The sequence below is a fragment of the Rhodamnia argentea genome, chromosome 2 (genome assembly GCF_020921035.1).
Source record: "Rhodamnia argentea isolate NSW1041297 chromosome 2, ASM2092103v1, whole genome shotgun sequence".
Taxonomy (NCBI): Eukaryota; Viridiplantae; Streptophyta; class Magnoliopsida; order Myrtales; family Myrtaceae; genus Rhodamnia; species Rhodamnia argentea.
Genome location: NC_063151.1, coordinates 30944922 through 30969232, shown reverse-complemented (window position 1 = coordinate 30969232; position 24311 = coordinate 30944922). Strand labels below are relative to the sequence as shown.

Sequence of the window (24311 nt, the reverse complement as noted above, 5' to 3'; positions counted from 1 at the left end):
AACAAGTAAAGGGCATTTGAATATCGAATTTTAGCTGTTATTTATCAATGTATTTACTCTTTCTTGCAAGAGATATGCTAAAACCTTTCTTTTTCTAGTCTTTTTTTTCAATTCGAAGTCCCTTTTACAGCAATTGGAATGATGAGAAAGGCTGAGACAAATTATCTAATTAATGACGCCAATGATGAAGGTATCGTGACAATAAGTGACGAGGTGTCTATATTGTGTTAAATAACGTATATAGAGTTTAACTCTGATATGTGCACACATTTTATAATAGGGTTAATATCACGAAAAATTCCAAATTGGTATACATGTGACAATTTTACCCCATATTATTTTTTTGACCACCAAAAATTCCAAACAGGTATACCAGTGGCAAATTTACCCCAAACTATTCCTTTACCCACGAAAAACCCCAAATTGGTATACAAATGATAAATTTACCATCCGTTAAATGGGTTAATACCACGAAAAATTTCAAAGTAATACACATGTGACAAACATGGAGTAAAAACCCTAAACTAATACATCCATGAATTGCCACGTGTCATCAAACTCGGCAATTTGACAGTTAGATTTAATAAAAACTAACCGAGGGTAAATTTATCACAAGTGTACAAGTTTAGGGTTTTTTGTGGTAAAAAAAATAGTTTGTAGTAAATTTGTCACGAGTGTACTGATTTAGGGTTTTCCGTGATATTAACCCTTTATAATATATATACCAAAAAGTTGAAATTTGCCATCAAGCGAACACCCCGATATGGGAAAGCAAAAGGTTTAACAAGACTAACGGACAGAATAAACATAAGAGAGGTTGTCTGGATTCGATATTATCGCCTTTAATTATGAAACCAGATGTTTGAAAACCCATTCCTTTCAAAAGTTTAAGCTATTAAAAATCATAATGATATTTCATATACAATATACTACTTGACATCCTTAAACCTACGTGCATATGCGATGTTCAATGGAACCACGGTAGAACCATCGAACCTCGCCATAAACATGGCATTTACACAATCGATTCTTTCACCCACCCCAAAGCTGTCGTTGACTCCTAGCACGAGCGAAGCTTAAAAGATCGGGTAGATTTCATGTTTGAGAATTGCAAGAGTGTAAACTTGATGTGCATGTTACCATATTTGTCTGGGACGACATAAATAACTGACGAAATTGTATGGGTTATATTTGCTTATGTCACAAATTGTTTAGCGTAGAATGGCGTGAGCAACCAAAATCCCAATAGAAAATTAGAGAGAAAGACAAGCGAGCGCATTTTGAAATTTTACTCCGAAATCGAATAGGAATGGGACAGAGTGAAATGGACGCGTCACGCTCTTGGGGTGGAAGCCCCATTGCACACAAGATGAAATTGATTTAATCCATTTCTCGTAATTATTTATTCTTTGCAACGTTGATTTTTGCTTCGGATGATTGTTCATGTTCTAAAAGGTCTTAAATTTATTACAATTATGTCGATTCAGTTCTAAATTCATTTTTTGCCAATTAAGTCTTAAACTTATTGCAATTGTGCCAATTCAATCATAAACCTTATTTTTTTTTGACAGATTAAGTCGTAAATATTGTGCATTTATACCAATTCAGTCCATCCGGCCAAACTAGAGATTAGACATACCCAGAATTACCCTGTCAAGATGCCAACTTCCCTGAACGCAACCATGCCAGGCTCGGCCCGATGGATATCATTACATAATAAGGATTCCAATTTGGGTAAATGACAGCGGGAATTCCATTTCAGAGCATGTCGGGACAAAGTTCATGTTCACTCGGTATTCAAAAAGCTAGAGAAACCTTATTAGGTTTTTGCAAAGCACAGGTGATTAGCGGGGGAGGTCCCCATTATTATAATTGATCTAATCCAGTGATCCCACCATTAAGTCGATCAAAAAGGAGAGGTCAAATCGAAGAACAAAAAGGGAAGAGGGAGAAGGGGGGGACGAAATGGACAAATATGGTGTGGTGGGGGTGCCGACGGGAAGTGGCGCATGGAGGCTCCAACGGCCAATCAGATCAAACATGGGGCGGAGTTTCAGCAAAAGGGGCGGAGAGAAATCGCATTCGGTTTCCTGCCCGTCGAACCGAGGAGGCGACCCATTGCATCACCTAAAGGCCAACATGTCCATTCTTAACCTACCCCTCCGTTACTTCCATTAGCCGCCCACTGGCGTTTTTGGACACTTGCCTGACCCCTCCCTGCCCTAAAATTTTCTTTACCCCACACATCTCGATCTCTGATCTCGATTGTTGGATAGTAGGTTAAATCGCATATTGAGACGCATCGTCGGTGATAAAAGAATTATAGCGATGCTTTTTTTGTATGGATTTGGCTAGATTTTCTTACGTCTCCACAAACTGGACCAGAAGATCCCAACGCTGACAATGAACTCGAAAAAAAAAAATGTCTTAGAAGACATAAATTTCTCGAAGCTTATTTACGGATTGATTTGTAGTACCCATCGCGCCGTTCGGTGCAAATACTCAACAATTCCTCTCCTTTTTTTCGGCTCATCGGTTGGGATTTATTCCAACTTTAGTAAACTTCATCGATGACTTTAGTAAACTTCATCGATGTCTGTTGGGATTTATTCCAACTTTAGTAAACTTCATCGATGTCTAACACTCTACAGCAAACGACAGAAAAAAAAAAGGCGACCCCGTGTGTACGATTTGGCCATAGCGGGACACATACCTGGCAAAATCCAGGTCCGACACTCGGTACGATGGCAGAGAAATGAAGGCCTCTCTGCTCGACAAAACCATTCCAATGGGTGGGCGCGTCGCGGGAAATGGATACATGCATCTAATCCCCGTTAAGGGGAAAAGCTACTTTCATCGCCTAATTAGCGAAAGAACAAGACGAGCGCATGGACATTTCTTCCCATGGTAGGCCAGGGACAAGGCGGGTCACACGCAAAGGATTCTATGGTGTCCTAGCTACAACGCCAAGGAGCTAAAGGGTTTCGTCGAGAGAGTCGAATCTCGTCCATGCATTGCGGGAGCCAATCGAAACAAAATTAGATTTCAACGACCCACTCCTGGCACACACCTCGCCTCCCCCCACATTGGGGTGATGTGACTGAACTGAAAAGGGCTTGCCAGCCGTCTTTTTATTATTTATTTATTTTTTAACTATAATAAATATGGCGGCAATGTATAATTATAAAAGAAAAGATGGGAATCCTAGTCCATTTTTCTTCTGCCGTCCTACATGGGACGGGGCGCGATTTCTTCACAAAAGAAATGCCGCAAAAGCCACATTTCCTTTTGAGCCGCGGTATTGAGATATTTTTGGCCCCTTGGCCTTTGGGAATACCAACTTGCGGCCCATCGAAAGAGCTAATATCATGTATATCACCTAATCATTGAAAAAAGTATATAAAAAAAAAAATCCTACATCTGTTGCATTAATGCTAAGTCAATCTTAAACTTTTTGCATTTGTACCCATTAAGTTCATCCAGTTAATTTTGATCGAAAATAGCTGACGTAAATGTCCGTATTCCTATGTGGCTTGATTGACACTAAGGTGAGTATTTTTAAATGATTTTTTTACTACATAAATCAAATTTTTAATTATTTTTTTAATTTTTTCCTTTCATTGTGCAAGGTGACAATGGGTGAGGGCTCGTAAGCCGTTGCGGCTCACTGGCGAGGTCCGCCTTGCCCAGAGTCGGCGGGGCGCGAAGGCCCTAGGCGAGGGCCTCGATGGCCGCAAGTGACGCCGCGGATGAGGCGGCCCTCGCCGGGGGGCCATTAAATTAAAAAATAAATAAATTAATTAATTATTCACGTCGGTATTGGCCTTTCTACGTCGGTGATTTTTTGCTAAAATTAACCGGATGGACTTAACCGATACAAATACGAAAAGTTTACGACTAAATTGAGATAGTTAAAAGATTCATAATTGAGCTAGCACCAATACAATAGATTTTTTGGGATACTTTTTCTTGTAATCATCTGTGTCGATAGTTAACGTGTGGATAATCCGTGCTGAAAAACAGACACAATAAACATTCACGACTAACTTATTGATGATGTCGCATCAGCCTAAACACGGAATCAGGATGTTCCTTATCCAGTTTGCTTTCACCTTTTTCCGCCATTGTCTGTGACGTAGTACCTACGTCACTGATGGAACAAGTGGCCACCTCTGCTCTAATTCCAAAAAGTTTTCTATTAAGAGAAAAGAATTTCAAAACGAAATGTCTATTTGCTATTTTTGTGAAAAAGAAAATGTCTCGAGCCCCTCCCCCCGAGCTCGAACTCTCGGTATAATATTGACCTAAAAGTTCGATTGATTAAGATAATAGGCGGAGAGAAACCGCACGTAAATAAGGCATATTTTGATTGCATATATAAGGGCCGTGGGATTATAATTACCAATCTCCTTCTCGTGCAAGACTCTGTAAATGTATACAGACCTAAATTAGTATAATTAAAAGATTTATGACTGTATTATCAAATTATCATAACATTTAAAATTAAATTGGCACAATTGATAGATTTAGGACTGAATTAATTATCGTATAATGGGTTTAAAATTTTTTAGATAATTTTCCCGATCAAATAATTAAAGTTGGATTTGAAAACTTTCTTATCTTTTTTTTTTATATTATTGCTGAGTAAGCATGTCGGTTTTCTTCTAATAAACTAATGCAGGAGCATTTGCAAACGAGAAATTACATCCGGAAACACATCGCCTCGAGATCTCCAACTTCTACGACAATTAACCCTCCCCAGCCTATTCAATACCTTCTTGTCTTTTGACTTTGAAGCGATACTTACCAAATAAGTGCTGAACGTATCGCACATATGCCATTAAACTTTTCAATTTTCAATATAATTCTAAAGTGGTGCACCAAATTCTAATATGATCCTTACCAATTGCCACTGAAAAATGCTAACATGACAATCCACGTAGGACATCCTTTTCGAGTCAAGTTGTTCACATCAGTGTGTCACGTAAGACGACCGGTGATGACCGAACGCGACGTTGGAAGCCGAACAACATTTTATTATTAATATGAATGGGATAATTTTTCAGCAAATCCTCACCATATCATATGACTGTCAATTCAGCATAAACTGTTTTATTTAGAAAATTTTGTCCTAAACATTTGCCAATATAGTCTTTCGGACCACTTTTGCTCAGAAATCGCCGACGTGACGGTCGTGCCACGTAGGACAGCCGGCATATATGCCAATGATTTTCATTCGAAGTTGGCCGGAAGGATTACATTAGCAAATCGTCAAAGGATTTAGGTCTAAATTAACTAAATTGACCATCGTACAATAAATCTACACGTCGTTCACTTATCATTACTTTAGTATGGCGTTGCTCCCATGTGTTGACAATACTAGGAATATGAAGAAAATCGAGCAACAAAACATTATAGAATTCACATAAGAATCCAATTATTAAATCATGAACTGAAAAGAAAAGACATGCTCAAATCAATAATATATATATTTGGCTGTAAGATTTACGAAGAAGTAAGATTTTCTGAATAGCTAAACGGAGAGAAGCTACAGATTTGATGTTAACATCTATTGGAAAAAGTTGCAACCTCCTCTTAGTTTTTCACACTAAAATTGCATTCTGACCGTTGTTTTGCAAAAAGTATATGATGCAAAATTATTTTTTTTAAAAAAGCGATTGCTTATATCGATTAAAATCACTAGCCAATGAAGACTAATTAGAACTCTTCAAATTATTCATTTTCTGCGAAACAAACGAAACGTGCGTATCTTTCTTTTTCACATACATGCCAGACGTATGAGCTGGAATCGCCTCAGATTATACATGCTATTCACCTCTCTCATTCATTCTTCACAATAAGTGTACTCGAGGTTCATAATAAGAATTGTAATTTAGGGTGATGTTCTCCTAAATGTTCTATTAGGTTATATTTCTCTCATTTTTCTATTCGTAGAGTAGAAATATACGTTATCACCATATAAACTTAATGAAAATAGCACACCAAATTTTAAACCCACTAATCAAGGGCCTAATTGAGATTAGGAAAGCAATCTATATGGATGCGACTCACTACAATATGTGGGTTTGCTCCTCGAAAAGTTTAAACTTTTGGAATAATCGGTCACTTACCCTAACTTTAAGTCATCTATAAGTTATCCTTCTTCATAATTCATCATTTGTATTGCATCTACCTCAGAAAACGAAGATATTGTATGTACAAGTGACAGAGGTTCATCAACTTTTAATACCTAAAAACCTTTCCCAACTCACTATAACACCCCCCAATTCAAACGTGGGCTGAGTTTAAGTTGTTCTTAATGGGTCCAAGCCCAAGAATGTAAACCCAAGAACGACCTTTCTCTTCTTTATTCTCAATCCTTCTTTCTCGGGACGATACCGCCGTTTCGGACGGGCCATTAGCGCTGCAGTGGACGATTTTTACATTTTTTTTATTATATTTTGTTCAATTCTTTTCTTATTACCTGTTCATTTTCCACTGCATTGTCGGTGCCTAACTGCACCATAACTCCTCCCACTACATTGTTTTTGGATCAGGGAAGGTATAGATGATGGATTAGGTGAAAAGTGCATCATGGTTTGGGAAGTTGTTGCGGATCATGGCAAAAATAAGACTAAGAGGTTAGTTGTCCAGTAAGTCCCAATTACTAGGGGACAAAAAGATACTATCTATTTCATTATCCTTAACTACTGGGGGATTATTCCGGTAGCCACTCTTTTCATTTGGGAAGAGGGAGGTGGAGAGTTCGAATTTCCACCTTTGAGAGGAGGGGGGGAAGTGGGGTGAGACGCATGAAGAGGGAGCAGGATTTCGCAATCTACACACTGTACATAATGCACACAATGTGGGTTGTATGATAGGATAGAATAGAACCAAACCCAACAAAAAAAAAAAAAATCATCCTCCTTCAATGTTATTATTTCGACAAAAAGAAAATTCATTTTTCAACTACACAAATTATCTAAAGGGCTGAAATCCATTCAATTAAGTGTAGACAATATTTGATTTTGATAGACCAATATGACTAGGTCCACGCCTATGACTGCCAAGGAAAACATGAAGGAGAACCTTAAAAAATGATAGGTTTTACTAGCATAGTAATCTTCAAGTGATCATGAGAGTAACAACATACTGTGTGACATAAATTCTTGAAAGATTGGACCCCACAACAATTTCTAATTAGGGATTTGCTAACATAACAGTTTTGGGTGACTGTGAGAATAAAGCATGTTGTGAATCATAAATTCTTAAAAAAATTGACCTCACAATAATTTTTAATTAGTTGTTATTTAACTTTGTATGGTTTAGAATGGACTGATAGTCTTACGGTTACCCAAAGACGATTGCATAATCAATTCTCTTGTAATTATTTATTCTTTACTTTTTTCGTGGCCCAAAATTAACTGTTAATCTTATAATGAATTAGAGAACGTCACATAATCATTTCCTGAGATGATATTACCGTACATGCATGGAAGGGCAATTCACAGTTGGTCCAAGACTTAATGTCAAATTGGATTGAACCTGAAACTAAATTCAGGAATAAGGAACAGAAATTAGATCCCACGATAACGATTACGACAGCTATATCGACCCCGTAAAAGGTTAGTGGAACGAGCAACCGTTTGATTCGAATCCAATTTCCATCCATTCATGGAGATTAGTCGAGCAGAACGTTCGAACATCGGATGCTGGTCGACAAGGGCAGTAAGAGGAGCTCCGTCGGAGGTCAAACCCGACGTAAAGCCGACGAAAATTTTAACACGAGGGCTGACGTAGTCCGAAGCATAAAGCCCAAAGTTATCTCAACAACTTAGCTAATCCAAGAGATTTGCTCGTATTATAACAACCCTAGTTCTATCAATCGCCAAGTTGCTCGGTTGATCCTCAACCATATCTCACAATCCATCCATGAAGAGATCGGCGAACACCGATCCAGTCATCATCTCAGTCTATGTCGAATCGCCATCATCGTGTTCCTCTCGTAAACCTAATCATCCCACCATCAAAATCAAGCCAAACTCATCCCCCAGAAACCCTCGAATTCCGAGGACAGGCGGTTACGATCGTCGCGCTCAGCTCCTCGCCTATGCAAGGGAAATGAGAACCGGAGGTGGGTCTCCGCCGGCAGCACTGCAGACCGAGCGAAAGGTACTCGGATATTTTTGCCGAATTAAGTACGGGCTAATCTTCTCATCGGTCTGGTCATATGATAGGTGAATTAACGTGCGTGCATGGGTGACATTAGAGAGCGAAATGCTCTGCTTTTTGAATGCAGAAGAGTAGATGGTCAGCCCAAGCCGGGCCAAAGAATTTCCGAGTATGTCTCGATCGGATTCTCCAGCGACGGAGCAAGACTCGGAGATACGAGCGCCTTGGGTCTGACGAAGAAGAAGAAGAAAGATCGGCCAGTCCTGAGTGCATCAAGCAGAGAAGTAAAACGCCCTTTTACGTAAGGAATTCTTGAATAGAATCTTTTCATAATTACTCTTTGCAACGAGTTTATGTACTTCTTTAATCAACTTGCATTATTTTGTGGTGACAGTGTTTTTTGTGCTATTTTTGATAGAATACTTGAATATTAAATCAGGCCTCGTTCCGGCTCTTCAATGTCGACTCTTCCAAAGGCGGCAACAGCGTGAAGTCGTTGCCATCGTCTTGCTTGAGTTCTTGCACCTCCAAATCGATGTCGAGCGAGAAATCCCCGAAAGCCCACTGCTTGTGCAGGAACTGACTGATCACCTTCGACTACTGATACTTCAAGCACTTCTCGCCGCTTCACCGGAAATCGAACTCATCTCTGCTACTAGCTTTGGACTCGGTATTGTTCGCGTTATTGCTGGTAACATCATTGTTCGCGTTATGGCCGGTAACACCTTTGTCTTTCCAAAAGTCATAGTTTGAACGGAGGCAAGATTTGGATGAATGGAGGAAAGGGCAAGATTTGGAGGGGTTCAAGCTATGACTTTTGGGAAGGCGAAGATGTTAACTGCAATAACGACAACAATACCGAGTCCAAAGCTAGTAATAACGACGGGTTCGATTTCCGGCGAAGCGGCAAGAAGTGCTTGGAAGACCTGCCGTCGAAGCTGATCGATCAGTTACTGCACAAGCAGCGAGCTTCCGAGGATTTCTTGCTCAACATCGATCTAGAGATGCAAGAGCTCAGGCAAGAAGACGGTGACGACTTCATGCCGCTGCCACCTTTGGAAGAGTCGCCATGGAAGAGCCGAAACGAGGCGTGGTTCAATATTTAAATATTCTATCAACTTTGTCTCAACAGAGAAAATTCAGTCGTATGCTCCGAAAGTTATCATGCGGATGGAGGTGCACGAAAGGATTACCATGATAAGAGGTACGCACGAGTTGTGAGGGATGAATCTAATCGAAAATTCTCAATGCTAAACTCTACCGTTATGGCCGGGAGCTCTTTATTCGATCTAGATCTAACGAGTTTCATAGGTTTAGGACTTTTTTGTGTCTACGTTTCCTGATTTATGTGAAAAAAGAAAATTCGCTGTAAAACTGGGATCAGAACCGTTCGTGCATGTTGATTAGTCATTTCCTTAATTTGTTGCCTGTTCATCCTCGTTAGTCACAGGCCCATGAAATTCTCAGAGGCTCATTTCTTCAAAATCGGCAATTGATCAGCGTGCATTTTGCCAACTAACATATACCGGGTCAACACTATATTCTCATCATGGAGCAGAAGAACAAATACAAAGGAAAAAAAATAAATGTCTTGGTTGAAGACACAATTGCTTAGTAAACTACTTTATCTGAATTTTGGGACGTTAAATTCGAGGGTATTCCCAGAGATGAAAGGGAAAAAAAAAATTATCTTAATTTGGGAGGATGGTGGTAGGGAATGTAAACTTCACGTCATTTTAGGATGTCTATTGCCGGATAGGCTTGTATAGCAAAGACCCGCGTTTGGAGTGAGTCATTGAAGTTTCGGCTTGTGCATTGCTGGCCTGTACTCTGCACAGTGCTAGTTAATGAGCTTGCTAGCAACGTATCCTCGATTTAACTAGCACTAAATATATGTCTCGGTTGAAGACATGATTGCTTAAAAATACTAGGAGAGAGTTTCTTCTAATTAACAATATAGATATTGCTAAAGCTTCGATTAGTCAAAGGCAGTGTCCTGCCTGATTTCGTAAATGCATATATACCTTAGCTAAAGAGGGACATGGGGAAAATTAGCAAAAAAATTCTACACCTGTTGTAATTATGTCAATTAAACTTTAAAAAATTTTTTTTTGCCAATTAAGCTCTAAACTATTTACATTTATGCCAATTCAGTCTATCTGTATACTTTTGATTGAAAATTACTGATATGGCGCGGCCGACGCTGATGTAGACAATTTTCAATAATATTATTTTATTTTATTTTTAACCTTCGTTCTCCCTTCAGCCGATCGGGCCACGTTAGCAATTTCCAACCAAAATTGATCAAATAAACCAAATTGACACAACTACAATAAGTCCATGACTTTTTTGGTAATTCTCTTAAGGGATGTGATGTAAGGTGCTTATACAAATCCAGTGTCAACACATCAAAATGGAAAGGATTATCTTAAACTAGTCTAGCTGTCTCCTCACATATCGATTGGTCAACACATAAAAATCTTCAGGCCAATTTTTTTTTCCAAAATCTGCTCTCTTTTTTCATGTGCATCCACTGCTCACAAGGCATAAGTTACCCCTGATACTTTCCATTTCGGACAAACGATGCATCATAACAGCATGGCTCAGGGAATAGATCACGATACGACAATTTGGCTAAGAGGCCCAGGGTTGTGTTTTTCTTTCCAGTAGGCCCCGTCGCCCTTCGTGCAGGACAAGGTTTTCCTCTTTCCCCGCGGACTTCTGTTGGCCCTCCAGTTAGGTCAATGATGAGACGAGTCGATGAGATTCCAGGGATTCTAGGTGCAAGAGAGAAAATACAGTGTTCCGTCTGACCATGACCCTAGGAGGAATAACAAGACAGTGGAGGAATATGATGTTAAGATCAACTTCTGTTCACCCTATACTGTTTAAGGCATAATTGCTCCAATAATTGAACCAGTGAAATACATCGACCAAACTGAGACCTCCTTTCCTTGCCAACATCAACCCCTGAATCAGAGACCTTGACTTCACTCAAATTTAAATACACACGCATTTCATGAAAGATATATATACATTTGTCTCCCCTCATAATTTTCTCACCACAACAACAACAGAAACGTCTGTCCCTTGCAATCTTCAGATTCACCGGTGAAAAAAGAAATTGAGAGAAAAGCAAAAGGCCAAAAATAAGTTAAATGTACCCTAGGCATCCAACTGAACATATTTGCAAGGCATGAATTCCTAAACCTAATCACAAAGACCAATCGCATGCTCTCCATATAAGTGACAGGTCTACAGCTAGATCCGCAGCAAGGCCGTGAGAAATTGACGGCTATGGATAAGCAAAGATGAATTCGGTATAGTTTATGTAGTTACTCGTCTACCGAGATGGTGATAAGGAGATGCCGAGCCCGATAATGTGGGAACCGGCCTCTTCACAAATGGATGATCCAAGAGCTGTGCGGCAGTGGGACGGTCATTGGGATTAACTTGTAAACATTCCAATATAAAATCACTAGCATCTCTGGATAAAGAATCTGGTAGTGGTGGTGGCTCACCCCTTCCGATACGAAACAACGCTTGCATCTGATTGGGACAACAGTTAAACAGTCAGAAATAATCTTTTGCTTACTACAGGATAAACGTAAGTTCAGTTTAAGAGATAACAGGTTTGAGCACATAACGATTTCCATTTTCTACTGAAAAAAGTAAAGAGAGTACAGTACAAAGCAAAAGCAATGCAGAGAAGGTATTGTATGATTCCGCATTATCGAAAAGCTGTTATTAAAAGGAAAACCCTCATTGTCCAAGTAGAGAAGCTGCCTCATCAGAGAGAAATGGTTGGAAAGATTTTTCTTTTCTTGGAACAAGACGATCGGAAGAGATATACTGGCTAGAAGTGTTGGAGGAACATACCCATTCCAAAGGAGAATATGGGACCAGACCAGTCAGCATCTCTAAGACAGTGCACCCAAGGCTCCATATATCAGCCGGAAGCCCATAGCCATGGTTTTTGGCCTTTACAACCTGAATTAGCCAAAGTTTGCAATACAATCATTTCAATGATGTGTATCAGATGAGTAGGAAACTTCTCGATTGGATTACATAATGTCCAAAAAGAGACAAACAATGACGCCATATGAAGCGTTTGACTAATTTGAAGTTTAAAAGTATCTGTTAGTGGAAAATACAGCACAATCAAAGAAAGAAAGTAGCAGCAGCAGTAATAATAATAGAAGAAGAAAAAAGCGGAAGGGGAACAACGAAAACCACAACGATAATAGCAACAAATAGATGCAGCTTGAAAATCTGCCACGAACTCCAGACAATTGGATCAACATCATCCGATATAACTTGTAAAAAACACAGCCCATGTTGCTCAACCACCCCCCTCTTCCTTCCCCCACTAGTCAGTTTTGAAAGACGGACAAGTCTCCATCCAGCTTAACAGATAAGACACAGGAGCTATAATTCAGAAAATATTGAGGTCTTTTCAACAGCTCCAACACCATGATATAACATATCACGCTTCAATAAGATTTTCGCTCATAGTAACCCCCGTGTTGGTCTGAAAATTGGCAAGAATGAAAATCCACCCAATCTTTATTCCTTTCTTCGGATGCAACAATTTGAGCTGCAGGGGACATCCACTTTTCACATATTCTTGGGTGTTAAGGCATTTCCATATCTTCAAGGAATATCAGGAACTCAATAACCTGATAACCTACACCTTAATGTTTTTCAAAGAAAAATACCAGCAGATCAATGAGACTTCAAAACTGCACTTGGTTGACATATAAGGGACTGGGCAGGATATTCTATGGAGTGCTGCCAAGTTGGCAGCTGAGACCAGAAAAGGAATTTTAATATATGCCCAAATAGGAAATCTCCTGCCTAGACATGTCCGGCCCTTGGTTCACTATTGAACTTTTCATCCAGCTCTACACCTGGTTTGTCCTATATATCTTCTGATCCACTGGAATATGATGATCACGTCAATCCTAACCAACCATAATTTGCATAAAATAATCTAATCTGACACCAACTCAAAAACTCAAAGTTGCAGCAAAAGAAAATGACCAGAAAAAGAAAGGACGAAGGACAACCTCCGGTGCCATCCAGAATGCAGTGCCCTTGCAAGATTTGACATCATTTAATTTGGTTGCCTGAGGTGGGAGAAGAAAAACGATTAGCTAGTAGCGTTAGCAGACTTGACATCTATTGAACCGAGGAACCAAAAAAAAAAAAAAAAGTGAAAATTACCTTTGCCAATCCAAAATCTGCAAGTTTCACCATTCCGCTTGCATCGACCAAAATGTTTGCACATTTGATGTCCCTTGAAGACAATAATGAATATGATGAGGTGCCAACAATTGTGTACAATGAGGAATGCAAATTGACAACCACTAAAAGTGAATCAGACTCATAAATGATTGAACAACTATAACAGCAAGAGAGAAGAGAGTTAAGTAATGAAATAATATAACTCAAATAAATCTATGAAAGCAGAAGACAAAGTTTAAGGGAAAAATGTAGTATTTCCATACAAAACTGTACAATTTCCCAAGTATTTGGCCCTGCAAACCAAACAACTTCACAATGGTTTGTGTATCATTTTAGAATCAAGAAATCCAGATGATGCAGCTTAAGTCAGCAAAGAGAGTCATTACTATTGAGACATTACTGCACTCCATCAAATTAACAAAAAGCACTAGATCAATCCAAAGTGGAAAGAGAAGTCAAATAAGTGCATGAACCGATAGGGAATAACTAAGCAGAAGTATGTTTTGCTGCACCAATACCACTAAATATTTTTCCAACCAAAGGCAGTTAAATTGCAAAAACAATAAAGGCAGCAATAGTGCAATAACAATATATGGTAAAAGACAATCTAGAGAAGCCTATGAAGATCGAAGTAAGTTTCAAAAGGAAAATCAGTGTTCTAAGACCTCTCACCTAAAGAGACAGCCAATAATAGCTACATATGCAATACACAACATAGAAACACTATAGAAAGAATTTCTTCGAGTTAGACATAAGAAATAAAAAGTTATTCTTGGAGCAGGAAACCCCATGTTTGCACAAAGCATGCAGAGGTCATAGGAATACTACTAGAACAAATAGGCAGCAGAACCACATTGGTCATGCAGACATAACATACCAACAAGGCCCACTAAGAGCACCCAAAATCAAAGATCTGGCACTAGTAACACTACAGTAATTAGAGTATAGTAACATCAAAGGTGCTTATAGAGATTGTCTAATAACACTACAGGAATTAGGGTACATATGCACGTCTCACCTGTGGACCACATTGCGATCATGAAGATACTTTAGACCACTCAAGATCTGTCTCGTGTATGCAGAAACTTGAGAATCTTTTAGATGATATGTCTGATAGAGATTTGCAAGCGAACCTTTCGTCATGAGCTCGAGGAAAATATAGAGATTGGAATCATCCTGTTCATGTATTTGTTGATTTGTAAGAATGCGGAGAGTCACTTGCTAAAAGGCACGTCATCAACACAATAAGGAAGAAATTTGTACCTTTGCTGTGCCATAATACTGGACTATGTTCTCATGTTCAAACTGACTTAGAAGAGCAATCTCCTGAAAAGAAAGCACTCAATGAGATCAAAAATACCGGTACAAATTACAGTTGTGACATTTCCCGCCTCTCCCAACTACATTGATGTTCTAGATACGGCAAAGGAGAAGAAATAATTACCTGTTCCAAATACAAGATACTTTGCCTTCCCATAGCTCCTTGATCGAGCAATGAGACTTCCTTTATAGCAATAAAGAATCCATCACTGCAGGGCAAGAGAGAGGAAGGACATTAATGAGAAGATCCTCGTGTATGGATTAGAATTCGATGAGTCCAAAGAGGACCAAGAAAACCAAGTAAGTTCCAGTAGAACGAACTCTCTAAGTAAACAGGATAACATAAAGCTACAGATGTAGGAACAGCAGGAACAATAATGGCGAGTAAAGTATATGACTTTCAATGACACCAGGAAAAAGATCGACAAGTAAAGGCTTTCTTAGTTTAGGAGTCCTACATATAAGCAGAAGAGTCGTACATTTGTGAAATCAGTCAAATACATCCTTTTTCATTAATTTGCCATTTTGTGAACCTTAAAGGACCAACGTCCACCTATCACTGCAGCACATCAATCTAACCGTGTGAATTTCTCTGCCACAATAAGAGCTAACAACATTTAGATCCATATACTCCTTTTGCTTGCTAATAGCAACTCATCATCGCAAAAGAAAAAAAAAGTCAATAATAATCCACGATGGAACCAATGGTTCAACTAATGCCTTTTGCAAACCGAATGTCCCGAATGATGATCTCAGTCTGGGTTTTTGGCCAAAATTATTAAAGTGGTGAGACAGGTGAGCCGTGTGCTTCACTTAATGCCCAAGCAACTCCTAATTTCCACTAGCTGACGTGAATTATACAGGAGATGTGGAACACAACCTTAGAGCTGCATTGACTAATGACCTATTAAATGTAATTATGCTGAAAAAACTAAATGATTAGCGTGAGGCCTGAAGAGAATTTTGCACTTACTCAGCTATTCCTTCGTAGACTGATCCAAATGACCCACGTCCCAGAAGCTGACCCTTATCCCAATTTTCGATTATTCGACGGTATCTCTCACTTGGTGAAATAATTACCGGTGTAGTTGTAGTAGTACTTGAGGAGTCTTCATCATTTGAAGTCGAAAATGAGCAAGATGTCGATAGCACGGCAGTCTCCCCTAACCTTACTCCCTTTTCCTGCTCCTCCTCAACCTCGACCCTAATTGCTTCATTTACTACTTGTTTCTGCTCTCCTGCATCTTCGTGTTCTTCATCAGCAGTATCCCTCCATCTAATAGCAACGCTAGAAGCTCCTTCTTCGCCAACAGGGGCAAAATCCCTCAGTAAGTCCCACGTCGAGCAAGCATCATCAATTATTGGAACCCGAATAGATGGTGGAGGCTTAAGCATAGGTGGCCTAACACCCTTTATACCACAACATTCTCTTACCCCAACGGAAATTCCACGCAACTCAACAATCTTGTCCTGACTCGACTGGATTGCATCTGCCCTAAGTCTCTCACGAAGGATTTCCCCTGAATCCTCAACCATTTCATTGCGCTGCTTCGACTTAGCCGAATCAATCCTAGTCAACTCAGTCAAAACCCTATCTGCAAACTCAGTTTCAACCGCAACCTTCTCTTGGCCTTCTTCTTTGGGACTCTCCATCCAGTTCAACCTCGACCGAGGCAGAAGATCAGAGGACGACCTGATCTTCCTCGCCTCCCATGCCGCCGCTGGGATAGCGAAGTCCTCAATCCCCGACAGCCCCAAGTTCCTGCATATCAGATCGATCTCGCCGTCGCCTCCCTCGACCCTGAAGCTCGTCTGCTCAAACAAGTCCAGCGATCGCGTGTGGAGCGAAGCCGAAGCCGAGGACGACGAGTCGTCGGCCGAGTGCGACGACGAGGACGCTTCGTAGTCGTAGTGCTTCGCCGCGTTGCGACGCTCGAGCCGCGGCCTCGAGCCTCGATTCGTCCTGGGCTCCATCGGTTTCGCTCTAGAGAAGAAGAATCGAGGCATGCGGCAACCACATAGGCTTAGGGTTTGGAGCGAAGACGGGAAAACTTCGAGAACTCGCCGACAAAGGCAACGCAACGCAGAAGAAAAAGAGAAAGGAAAAGCGAAAAACCTCCTCGGTGGTTGTTCGGATTTCCGCTGTTGAAGAGAGTTGGAGAGACGTGCTCGTGCGGAGCTCGCCGGTCTCTTTCCCGGAAAATATCGAAGAGAAAAATGAGGAGGAAAAGATTTTTGCGCAGAGAGAGAGAGAGAGAGAGAGAGAGGGAGCTGACCCACCAGAAAGAGTGCAAGACTGAAGAATTTCAGAAGAAGAAGAAGAAGAGGAGAGAGAAAGTACGGGTAAAAGCCGCCGATGGAGATTGGAAAAGCGGGACGCGGTGCCACGTGGAGGGACCTGAGGAGAGGAGGCACGTAACATGTGTGTGGGGTCCTCCTGTGAGTTGCTGCTCTGCGGCTGGATGCAATATCTGGCGCTGTAGTGCACGCGCTCTCTTGGGACGCCGGGCCGGGGTGCCTCCTCGTCGTTCCGTATGGTCTTTTCTGGTCTAAATAATCCCATTCAACTAAATAATAATAATAATCCCAATCAACAATTTTTATTTTTTTGGTCAGACCAATTAACAATTTGACGAGGACTATTTTCGGACGAGCCAACCAAACTTGTCGGTTGGAATATTTTAGCTATTAAACTCTTATGGAATTATTACCGAAATAACAAAACAACAAAAGAAAAATAAATCCGTATAGTCTTCGAAAATGCAAATGGAATATTGAAATATTGCGTGAGAGGAAGAGGTTTTTATCTTTTCGCCAGCTCTCGTTTGGCAAGACATTGACTTCTAATAGAATTTGGTAACTTTAAATTTTACCATGGAATTGCTGATTTGGATGACACGTGACGGTTGACGGATATATTAGTTTAAGATTTTTATCCTCCGCTTATCACAAATTTACTAATTTGAGGTTTTTGATGGTATGAACCGATTTAAACGAAATAAATGGAGGATAATTTGTTACTGGTACATCAATTTAGAATTTTTTAAAATTTTCTTTTGGTCGGAGGGATTTTTTATGATTAAAATATTAATGTAAAATAAATTTATCATATATATATCAGTTTGAGATTTTTCGTGATATTTTCTTTTGGCCAAATGAATTTTCCGTATATTAACCTTTAAGAAAAACCCTCCACTTTTGAGGTGAAAATGGATGGAGAGTATCCGGACGACAATCAAGCATCCTAATCGCCCAATTGCCCTTTGTTGTTCATAGAATAATCTTTGAAATCAAAGGTCGAATTTGTGATTTTAGTCTTTAGCAATTATTCATGAACAAAACAACGCAGTAAACAGAGAATTACAAGCCGTCAAATACATTTAAGATCCTGGCCAGAACGGGTAGACAGGTCGCGTGTTGGGATAAAAGAATCCAAAGTTCTGCTCCACCCCGCCCGCCTTTTCGTCTTCGTTAAACAGCTCGAAGAAGAAAGCCTCCATGGCCATTCCCGGCCTCCTCGGCGTCCCCGTCCGGTTCAGGACGTGGTCCATGAAGTTCTTGTTGTAGGTTCTGGCATTGTCTGTGGTCGTGTGCGGCGGGTTCCCGGCACTCGGCCACCCGGTCTCCCCGATGGCGATGCTCAGGCCAGGCGCGTTAATCTTCTCCAAGGCCACGAAGACCGCGTCGACCATCGCGTCGAACAAGTTGTAGTACTCTAAGTTCCCGTCCCTCACGGCAGGGACCTTCGACTGGAACAGTGCGAACTCGAGGGAGATATGCTGGGGGTCCGAGGCGTACGTGAAGTATGGATACACGTTCAGCATGAGGGGTGCCCCTTGGCGCACGAGCAACGGCACGATCCCTTTCATCGCTAGCGCGGTGGGGGAGGAGAAGGCACCGTTCGACGGAGGGTACGAGCTCCCGAGCACGTTCATCGAGACCACCGTGGACACCTTGATGGTCCTGGTGATACCGGCAGCGGAGATTGCCGCTAGCATGTTGTCTATGGCTTGAGCAATGTAAAGCGCCTCTGCACCGGGAATCACCTCGTTGCCGATCGTGATGTACCCGATGTTTACATCATTTACGAACGGAGACACGTTGGACTCGATCCACGCGAGGGCCGCGCCCGGGCTCGACGCTAGATTTTTGATGTCCTCGTTTCGAGTGCCGAGCGAGATGACAAAGGGCTTGCCTCTGAACGAATCCAATACGTCTTTCCTCGGTTCGAACAACCGAACGTAACTTATTTGCGAGGCTCTCAGGAGGTCGACGACGGCGGCCGGAGACGGAAGGTTGTCTCCATTGAACCCATAATTGATACCGATATCATAGGCACCTGAAAAGTTTAAAACTTGAGTACTCATAAAGAGCACGCCATCTCGGAAAAAATAGCGATGTAAGGTTTGAAAATAAAGGATTTGAGAAGATCAACGAAATCTTTCCCCTGTTCTTATGAAGTTCGGAAAAATTTCAGGCATGAAGAGGCTTACTTGTAAGAACAACCCTCGAAATCTCTATAATTGCAACCACCATGAGCATTGCTGTCCCTTGACTGCAGCCCTTCATCTTCATCTTCATCTTTAGCTTTGTTGATTCCAACTCAAGGAAGACGGTAATGTGTAGCTTCTGAAGAGAAAGGTAGCTACTTCAACTCCTTTTAAAGTGATTATAATTAATTCGGTGGTTGGAAAAAGCTAAGTGTAATTAACAACTCTTGAGGTTGGCCATTTACTCTGACAATCCGTGCGATCCGATGTGGAAAATGAAATCAGATTTGGCAATAGGGGGGACGGGGTGGTTAATGACAATGCTTTGAAACTATGGGTTTGTTCTAATTTTACGGTTCTTTATCGAAAGCACACATGACATTTGTGAACGGTAATTCGACCAAAAGAAAATTGTGAAAGATTGATAAAAAAAAAAATAGAGATCAGCTCGGTTCGTTCATATGTGACATTGGAGTTTGCCGGCACGAAAAGGGAATGAGATAATTACGCATGCAATGCTTTGCTCAATCATATGACTTGTAATTCGAGCCGAAATCTATCGAACTAAATGGAATTTTCCTTTTGTAAATAATTAGATTTACGCACGCGCTATGCTTATAAAATGTTTCTAAATTTGTGTAACTCGTGCTTTGAGTGGGTTAATGAATGAAATGGTTTAGCGGGGATCACAAAAGTTGCCTTTACCCTTCAACTATTAATTTAAATAAGACATCATTTTATTTTTCAAGGGATTACAGTAATTTTGGATAAACGAAAATTGAAAATTTGCTGCATGCATAGTATAGAAACGGGGTTTCTAGTGTCTAGAAAGGCACGTTAAAATTCAACTCCGACGCTGATCATTACTTCGACAATCCATGCAATCGGATGCGGAAAATGAAATCAGATTTGGCAAGAGGAGGGTTACTGGCAGTGCTTTGAAACTGTTGTTTTGTTCTGATTTTACGATTCTTTATCGAAAACACTTACGACATTTATCAAAAAAGACTCGATTTAAATGTGGAAGGTAAAAAGAAAGAAGAAGAAGAGAGATCGGATTGGTTCGTTCATATGTATTATCGGAGTTTGCCGATGCGAAAAGGGAATGAGATAATTATCCATTAGTGCTTTGCTCAATCATAAGGCTTGTACTTCGAGCCGAACTCTACCAAACTAAACGGAATTTTCCTTTTATTGACAACTGCATTTTATACACGCACTTTGCTTATGCAAGGTTTCTGAATTTATTACGATTAAATGTATGCTTTGAATGAGGTATGGAATCCAAGAGTGTCGTCTGCCTCGTATCGTATAGCCGGATCACTAAAGTCGTCATTGCCTTTCAACTACTTTATTAAGACATAATTTTATTTTTCAAGGCATTACAGTAATTTTTTACAACAAAATTTGAAATTTTGCTGCGTGCATAGTATAAAAATGGGGTTTCTAGTGTCTAGAAAGACGAGTAAAAATTTAAATCCTTGTGATTTTGATTTGATTTTTTGGGCCAAACCCATCCGTGTTAGTACGGCCTGTTTGATTCAGTATTTGGCTAAGGGATTTTGAGAAAATACAAATACATTTTGGATAAAGGCTTTTACCAAAATGTAAGTAGTGTTTGGTAAAGTGTATTTTAAAAACACATTGAAAAACAATTTTGACGTAAATGTTATTTGATGAAAAATGAACTTTGTAAAGTATTTTTACTTTTTGAAAAAAAAAGTGGCGGTTGGCTGTGGTGGGAGGCGACGGTTGGTGGCGGCAGCGGCGATGGCAGCGAGCGACGGTTGGCGGCAATCGGTGGTGGGCGGCGGCGGCCACGGCGAGCGACGACAGTCGGCAAGCATCAACGGGGGGCCGCGGCGGTCATCGGTCGTTGGGTGTCGGCGGTAGTGGGCAAAGGCGGCAGCGACGGGTAGCGGCAAGTTAAGGTGACAAATTTAAAAGAAAAAAAATTAGTTGCATTTTACAAAAGCCCTTTAGCCCAAAGACTTTGAGCTAAAGGACTTTGGAAAGCATTTGAGATGCAATTGCATCTCCCTAAAGTGAGCAAAAAAATGAACCAAATACCATTTACATTTGGCCAACGGACTTTAGAGCCCCCAATGTTGAACCAAACATGGCCAATTATTCATGTAGTGCTTTGCTCAATCACAAGGCTTGCAGTTCGAGCCGAACTCTACCGAACTAAACGGAATTTTCCTTTTACAGACGACTAGATTTCATGCACGCACTCCGCTTACGCAAACTTCCCGAATTTATTGCGATTGAATGCATGCTTTGAGTGAGGTCTGGAATCAAACAATGACATCTACCTCTTATCGTATAGCCAGATCACAAAAGTCGCCTTTACCTTTCAGCTACTTAAATAAGACATAATTTTATATTTCAGGGCATTATAGTAATTTTAGACAACAAAATTTGAAATTCTGCTGCATGCATAGTATATAAATGGGGTTTCCAGTGTCTAGAAAGGCAAGTAAAAATTTAACTCCGAGGTTGGTCATTACTTCGACAATCCATGCAATCAAATATGGAAAATGAATTCAGATTTGGCAAGAGGGGAGGTCACTAGTCTGGCAATACTTTGAAACTGTGTTTTTGTTCTGATTTTACGATTCTATATCGCCTTATGTATAACCTATTCACAATAGCGACGCACTTATGACATTTGTCAAGAAAGACTAGCTTTAAATGTGAAAGGTAAAAAAAGTTTAGAAATCATATTGGTTTTCGATTTCTAGTGTCTAGAATGACAAGTAAAAAAATTAACTCCTCGTGATTTTGATTTGATTTTCTCAGGCAAACCCATCTCTGTCAGTACATTTTCGTGTACTTTATACATCTATTTACCGTAAGTAAATGTGCTCAGCAGGATTCTTTGCTTCTAATCTAGAGTTAAAAGGGTGTTTAAGGGGATAAATATGGTTATCTTGTAAAAGCATAAGCAAAAGTACGCTCGAGATAACCAATTGAGTAATCGACAACTAGGTGATCAATTATTAAAGTAGTTTGAATTAGGGGTGGTGAGCAAGTCGGACCGATCGAACCGGTGGTCCGGTTTCCGGTTCTTAAAATTGAAATCGGTATTCGAGTGGTTTGGTTTTCGATTTCGGGTATATCCGACTGGACCAAATCGAAAGATTTATCTCATTGTTTTCGGAAACTTGAGATATTGACATTATACTTTTCTGCTGTTAGTTTCATATATGGGAAGTTTATTGAATTCAGACCTACCGCCTGGTGTTCCATCATTGTTGAGGCATCTATTTTTGTTATTTCTGGATAAGATGTTTGGTCTGGCACTATGATATTTTGAGCTTACTTGGGGATGCATTTATGGGCTTCAATCATTTTTTATTCAATGATAAATCCATCCCGGGCTGACTTATTGGCACCCGTTAGCTGCACAACAACAATCGAAAAACACGAGCTAACTTACGGGCACGAGTTACTTGATTGATATTTTTTGTTATGTTATTTTGGGATATCATCAGACATTGAATAGTTTATCAGTATCATTGGACCGCCTGGAACTAGACTGGATTGATCGGTGCGGTCCTATCCGGTTCCCGAGACTGTCGGTCCGATCTTTAGTTCTGGAAATTGAGAACCTTGAGGAGAATCGGATCTAACCGGAACCGATCACCCCTAATTTGAATCTAACCGACCTCCACATGGTTACGTTATTTATAGTAAATTATATCGTGCTAAGCGTGTGATGATTAGTCTCTCCTTGAAATATGGGAAAATTTTCTTATAAAATAGTGAGAACAGTTCTCATTCATATAATCTATAAATGATGGAAGCTGAATCAATAATAAGTAATCACTACATGGAAATTTCATGCCACAAAAAAGCATATATTTACAGCTTTATCTGTTGTATTAGCTACATTTTGTTTTAGTAGGGTTATATCAGGACTGTACCAAAAAGCAAGATCGAAGAACTTTTTCTAGTTATATACTTTGTGAAATGAATGATTCAAAAGGAAATTATTTATATATATAAAGTGAAGCTCGTGGGATACAGAGATTCTATGGGAAATTGAAAACGTCGAAGTGAGCCGTGGATTATAAATAGGATGATGAGGAGATAACAAGTGAAGGATATTTATAATATTAGGTTAGATCTCTCTTCATTCGTTCTGTTCGCAGAGCGGCATTTCAAAAGAGAAAAAAAAGCGAAGGCCCGCTATCCGTTAGTGCTTTGGAATTGATTCTTTATCAATAGCCCACCCTTTCTTTGAACCTTGTCAATGATCGAACTTAAAGATTATTGAATAATTGAGTAATTTCGTATCGAAGTAATTATCCTATTTCCAAGATCAATATCCCATCCACCTCTTCAATTTATTCTTTTTTTTTTATAAATCGCGTTAATCAAGAAACCGAATTTTATTCCTATGCCTGTAATTAGTTAGCATTTTTAATTTTAATTCATTGTCCCATCTTTTGCATCACATAAGCTATATATAAGATTAGAAACTACCATTTGACGTCTTATGAATTCAAATTACTTGCCCACTTTTTTTTTCTCAAATGGTTTGAGCAAAACCACATTTTAAAGTAAATACTTAATTTCAATCTAATCGGCCTCGACCTCGTGGATATTTTTGCAGGAATTAGTTTTCAAGTTTCCGTAGTAAATATCACTTACTTTGTACTTTCCTTTAAGCTTTTCGCATTTTAACGTGAAATGCGAAATAGGAGTTGAAACTCCAGTTTCGCTTTCTTCAATTTCAAATTCAAACTTTTAATTATTTTTTAATAATTTTATCCACTTACTTTAAGATTGAATTTGCGGTCGAGTTTAATAACTTGTTTCCACGTAAAAGATAAAATGGCAACAACTTTTCCTTTTTCCTTTTTGTGCCTATCTTTTGTTAATATTTAGATATGATCTAAAGATAAGCAATCTTTGACTTATGACCATGCTTATAACAAATTAAACTTTTTACATTTTGATCGGTTGCTTTTGTTCATTTTGAAGGCGCAAAAAGAAGTTTTAGCTCTTCCCATAAGGAATAAAAATAAAAATAAAGTCAAATTATCAAATAGTGTGAGATATAAAAATGGTTGC

The 24311-nt window shown here is 39.8% G+C and overlaps 3 protein-coding genes across 5 annotated transcripts; 1 reads left to right on the top strand and 2 right to left on the bottom strand.

Moving 5' to 3' along the window:
• Positions 1–7893: 7893 nt before the first annotated feature.
• On the top strand, positions 7894–9732 carry LOC125313708. 2 transcript variants are annotated; one of them, XR_007197300.1, is made up of 4 exons: positions 7894–8172; positions 8300–8473; positions 9305–9376; positions 9617–9732. XR_007197300.1 is itself a non-coding variant. In XM_048273558.1 (3 exons), the coding sequence occupies exons 1-3, from the start codon at positions 7933–7935 to the stop codon at positions 9368–9370; spliced, it is 480 nt and encodes a 159-aa protein (XP_048129515.1). In that variant the 5' UTR covers positions 7894–7932; the 3' UTR covers positions 9371–9559. The 2 variants fall into 2 exon arrangements, 1 of the variants encoding a protein (XP_048129515.1); XM_048273558.1 differs by lacking the exon at positions 9617–9732 and having other exon boundaries at positions 9305–9559.
• A 1411-nt stretch (positions 9733–11143) lies between these two features.
• Positions 11144–17134, bottom strand: LOC115740192 (mitogen-activated protein kinase kinase kinase 1-like). 2 transcript variants are annotated; one of them, XM_048273557.1, is made up of 9 exons: positions 15713–17134; positions 14864–14948; positions 14683–14745; positions 14438–14595; positions 13399–13471; positions 13242–13301; positions 12052–12162; positions 11479–11721; positions 11144–11343 (listed from the first exon to the last, which is right to left on the bottom strand). In XM_048273557.1, exons 1-8 carry the CDS (start codon positions 16744–16746, stop codon positions 11500–11502), a joined length of 1806 nt encoding a protein of 601 aa, XP_048129514.1. In that variant the 5' UTR covers positions 16747–17134; the 3' UTR covers positions 11144–11343; positions 11479–11499. The 2 variants fall into 2 exon arrangements, with proteins under 2 accessions (XP_048129514.1, XP_030529542.1); XM_030673682.2 differs by having other exon boundaries at positions 11144–11721.
• An 897-nt stretch (positions 17135–18031) lies between these two features.
• Positions 18032–19238, bottom strand: LOC115740333 (glucan endo-1,3-beta-glucosidase-like). Its single transcript, XM_030673849.1, has one exon. It carries the CDS (start codon positions 19104–19106, stop codon positions 18120–18122), a length of 987 nt encoding a protein of 328 aa, XP_030529709.1. The 5' UTR covers positions 19107–19238; the 3' UTR covers positions 18032–18119.
• Positions 19239–24311: the final 5073 nt, after the last annotated feature.

What these genes read in the sequence shown, in the direction of transcription:
- LOC115740333 (XM_030673849.1), bottom strand. Translation starts at nt 19,106, where the DNA reads ATGAGTACTCAAGTTTTAAACTTTTCAGGTGCCTATGATATCGGTATC.
- LOC125313708 (XM_048273558.1), top strand. Translation starts at nt 7,933, where the DNA reads ATGAAGAGATCGGCGAACACCGATCCAGTCATCATCTCAGTCTATGTC. An exon ending in CACTGCAGACCGAGCGAAAG is followed by an intron (nt 8,173 to 8,299) that starts GTACTCGGATAT and finishes TTTTGAATGCAG; the next exon opens with AAGAGTAGATGGTCAGCCCA. An exon ending in GAAGTAAAACGCCCTTTTAC is followed by an intron (nt 8,474 to 9,304) that starts GTAAGGAATTCT and finishes TTGTCTCAACAG; the next exon opens with AGAAAATTCAGTCGTATGCT.
- LOC115740192 (XM_030673682.2), bottom strand. Translation starts at nt 16,746, where the DNA reads ATGCCTCGATTCTTCTTCTCTAGAGCGAAACCGATGGAGCCCAGGACG. An exon ending in AGTATTATGGCACAGCAAAG is followed by an intron (nt 14,596 to 14,682) that starts GTACAAATTTCT and finishes ATACATGAACAG; the next exon opens with GATGATTCCAATCTCTATAT. An exon ending in GATCGCAATGTGGTCCACAG is followed by an intron (nt 13,472 to 14,437) that starts GTGAGACGTGCA and finishes ATTGTCTTCAAG; the next exon opens with GGACATCAAATGTGCAAACA.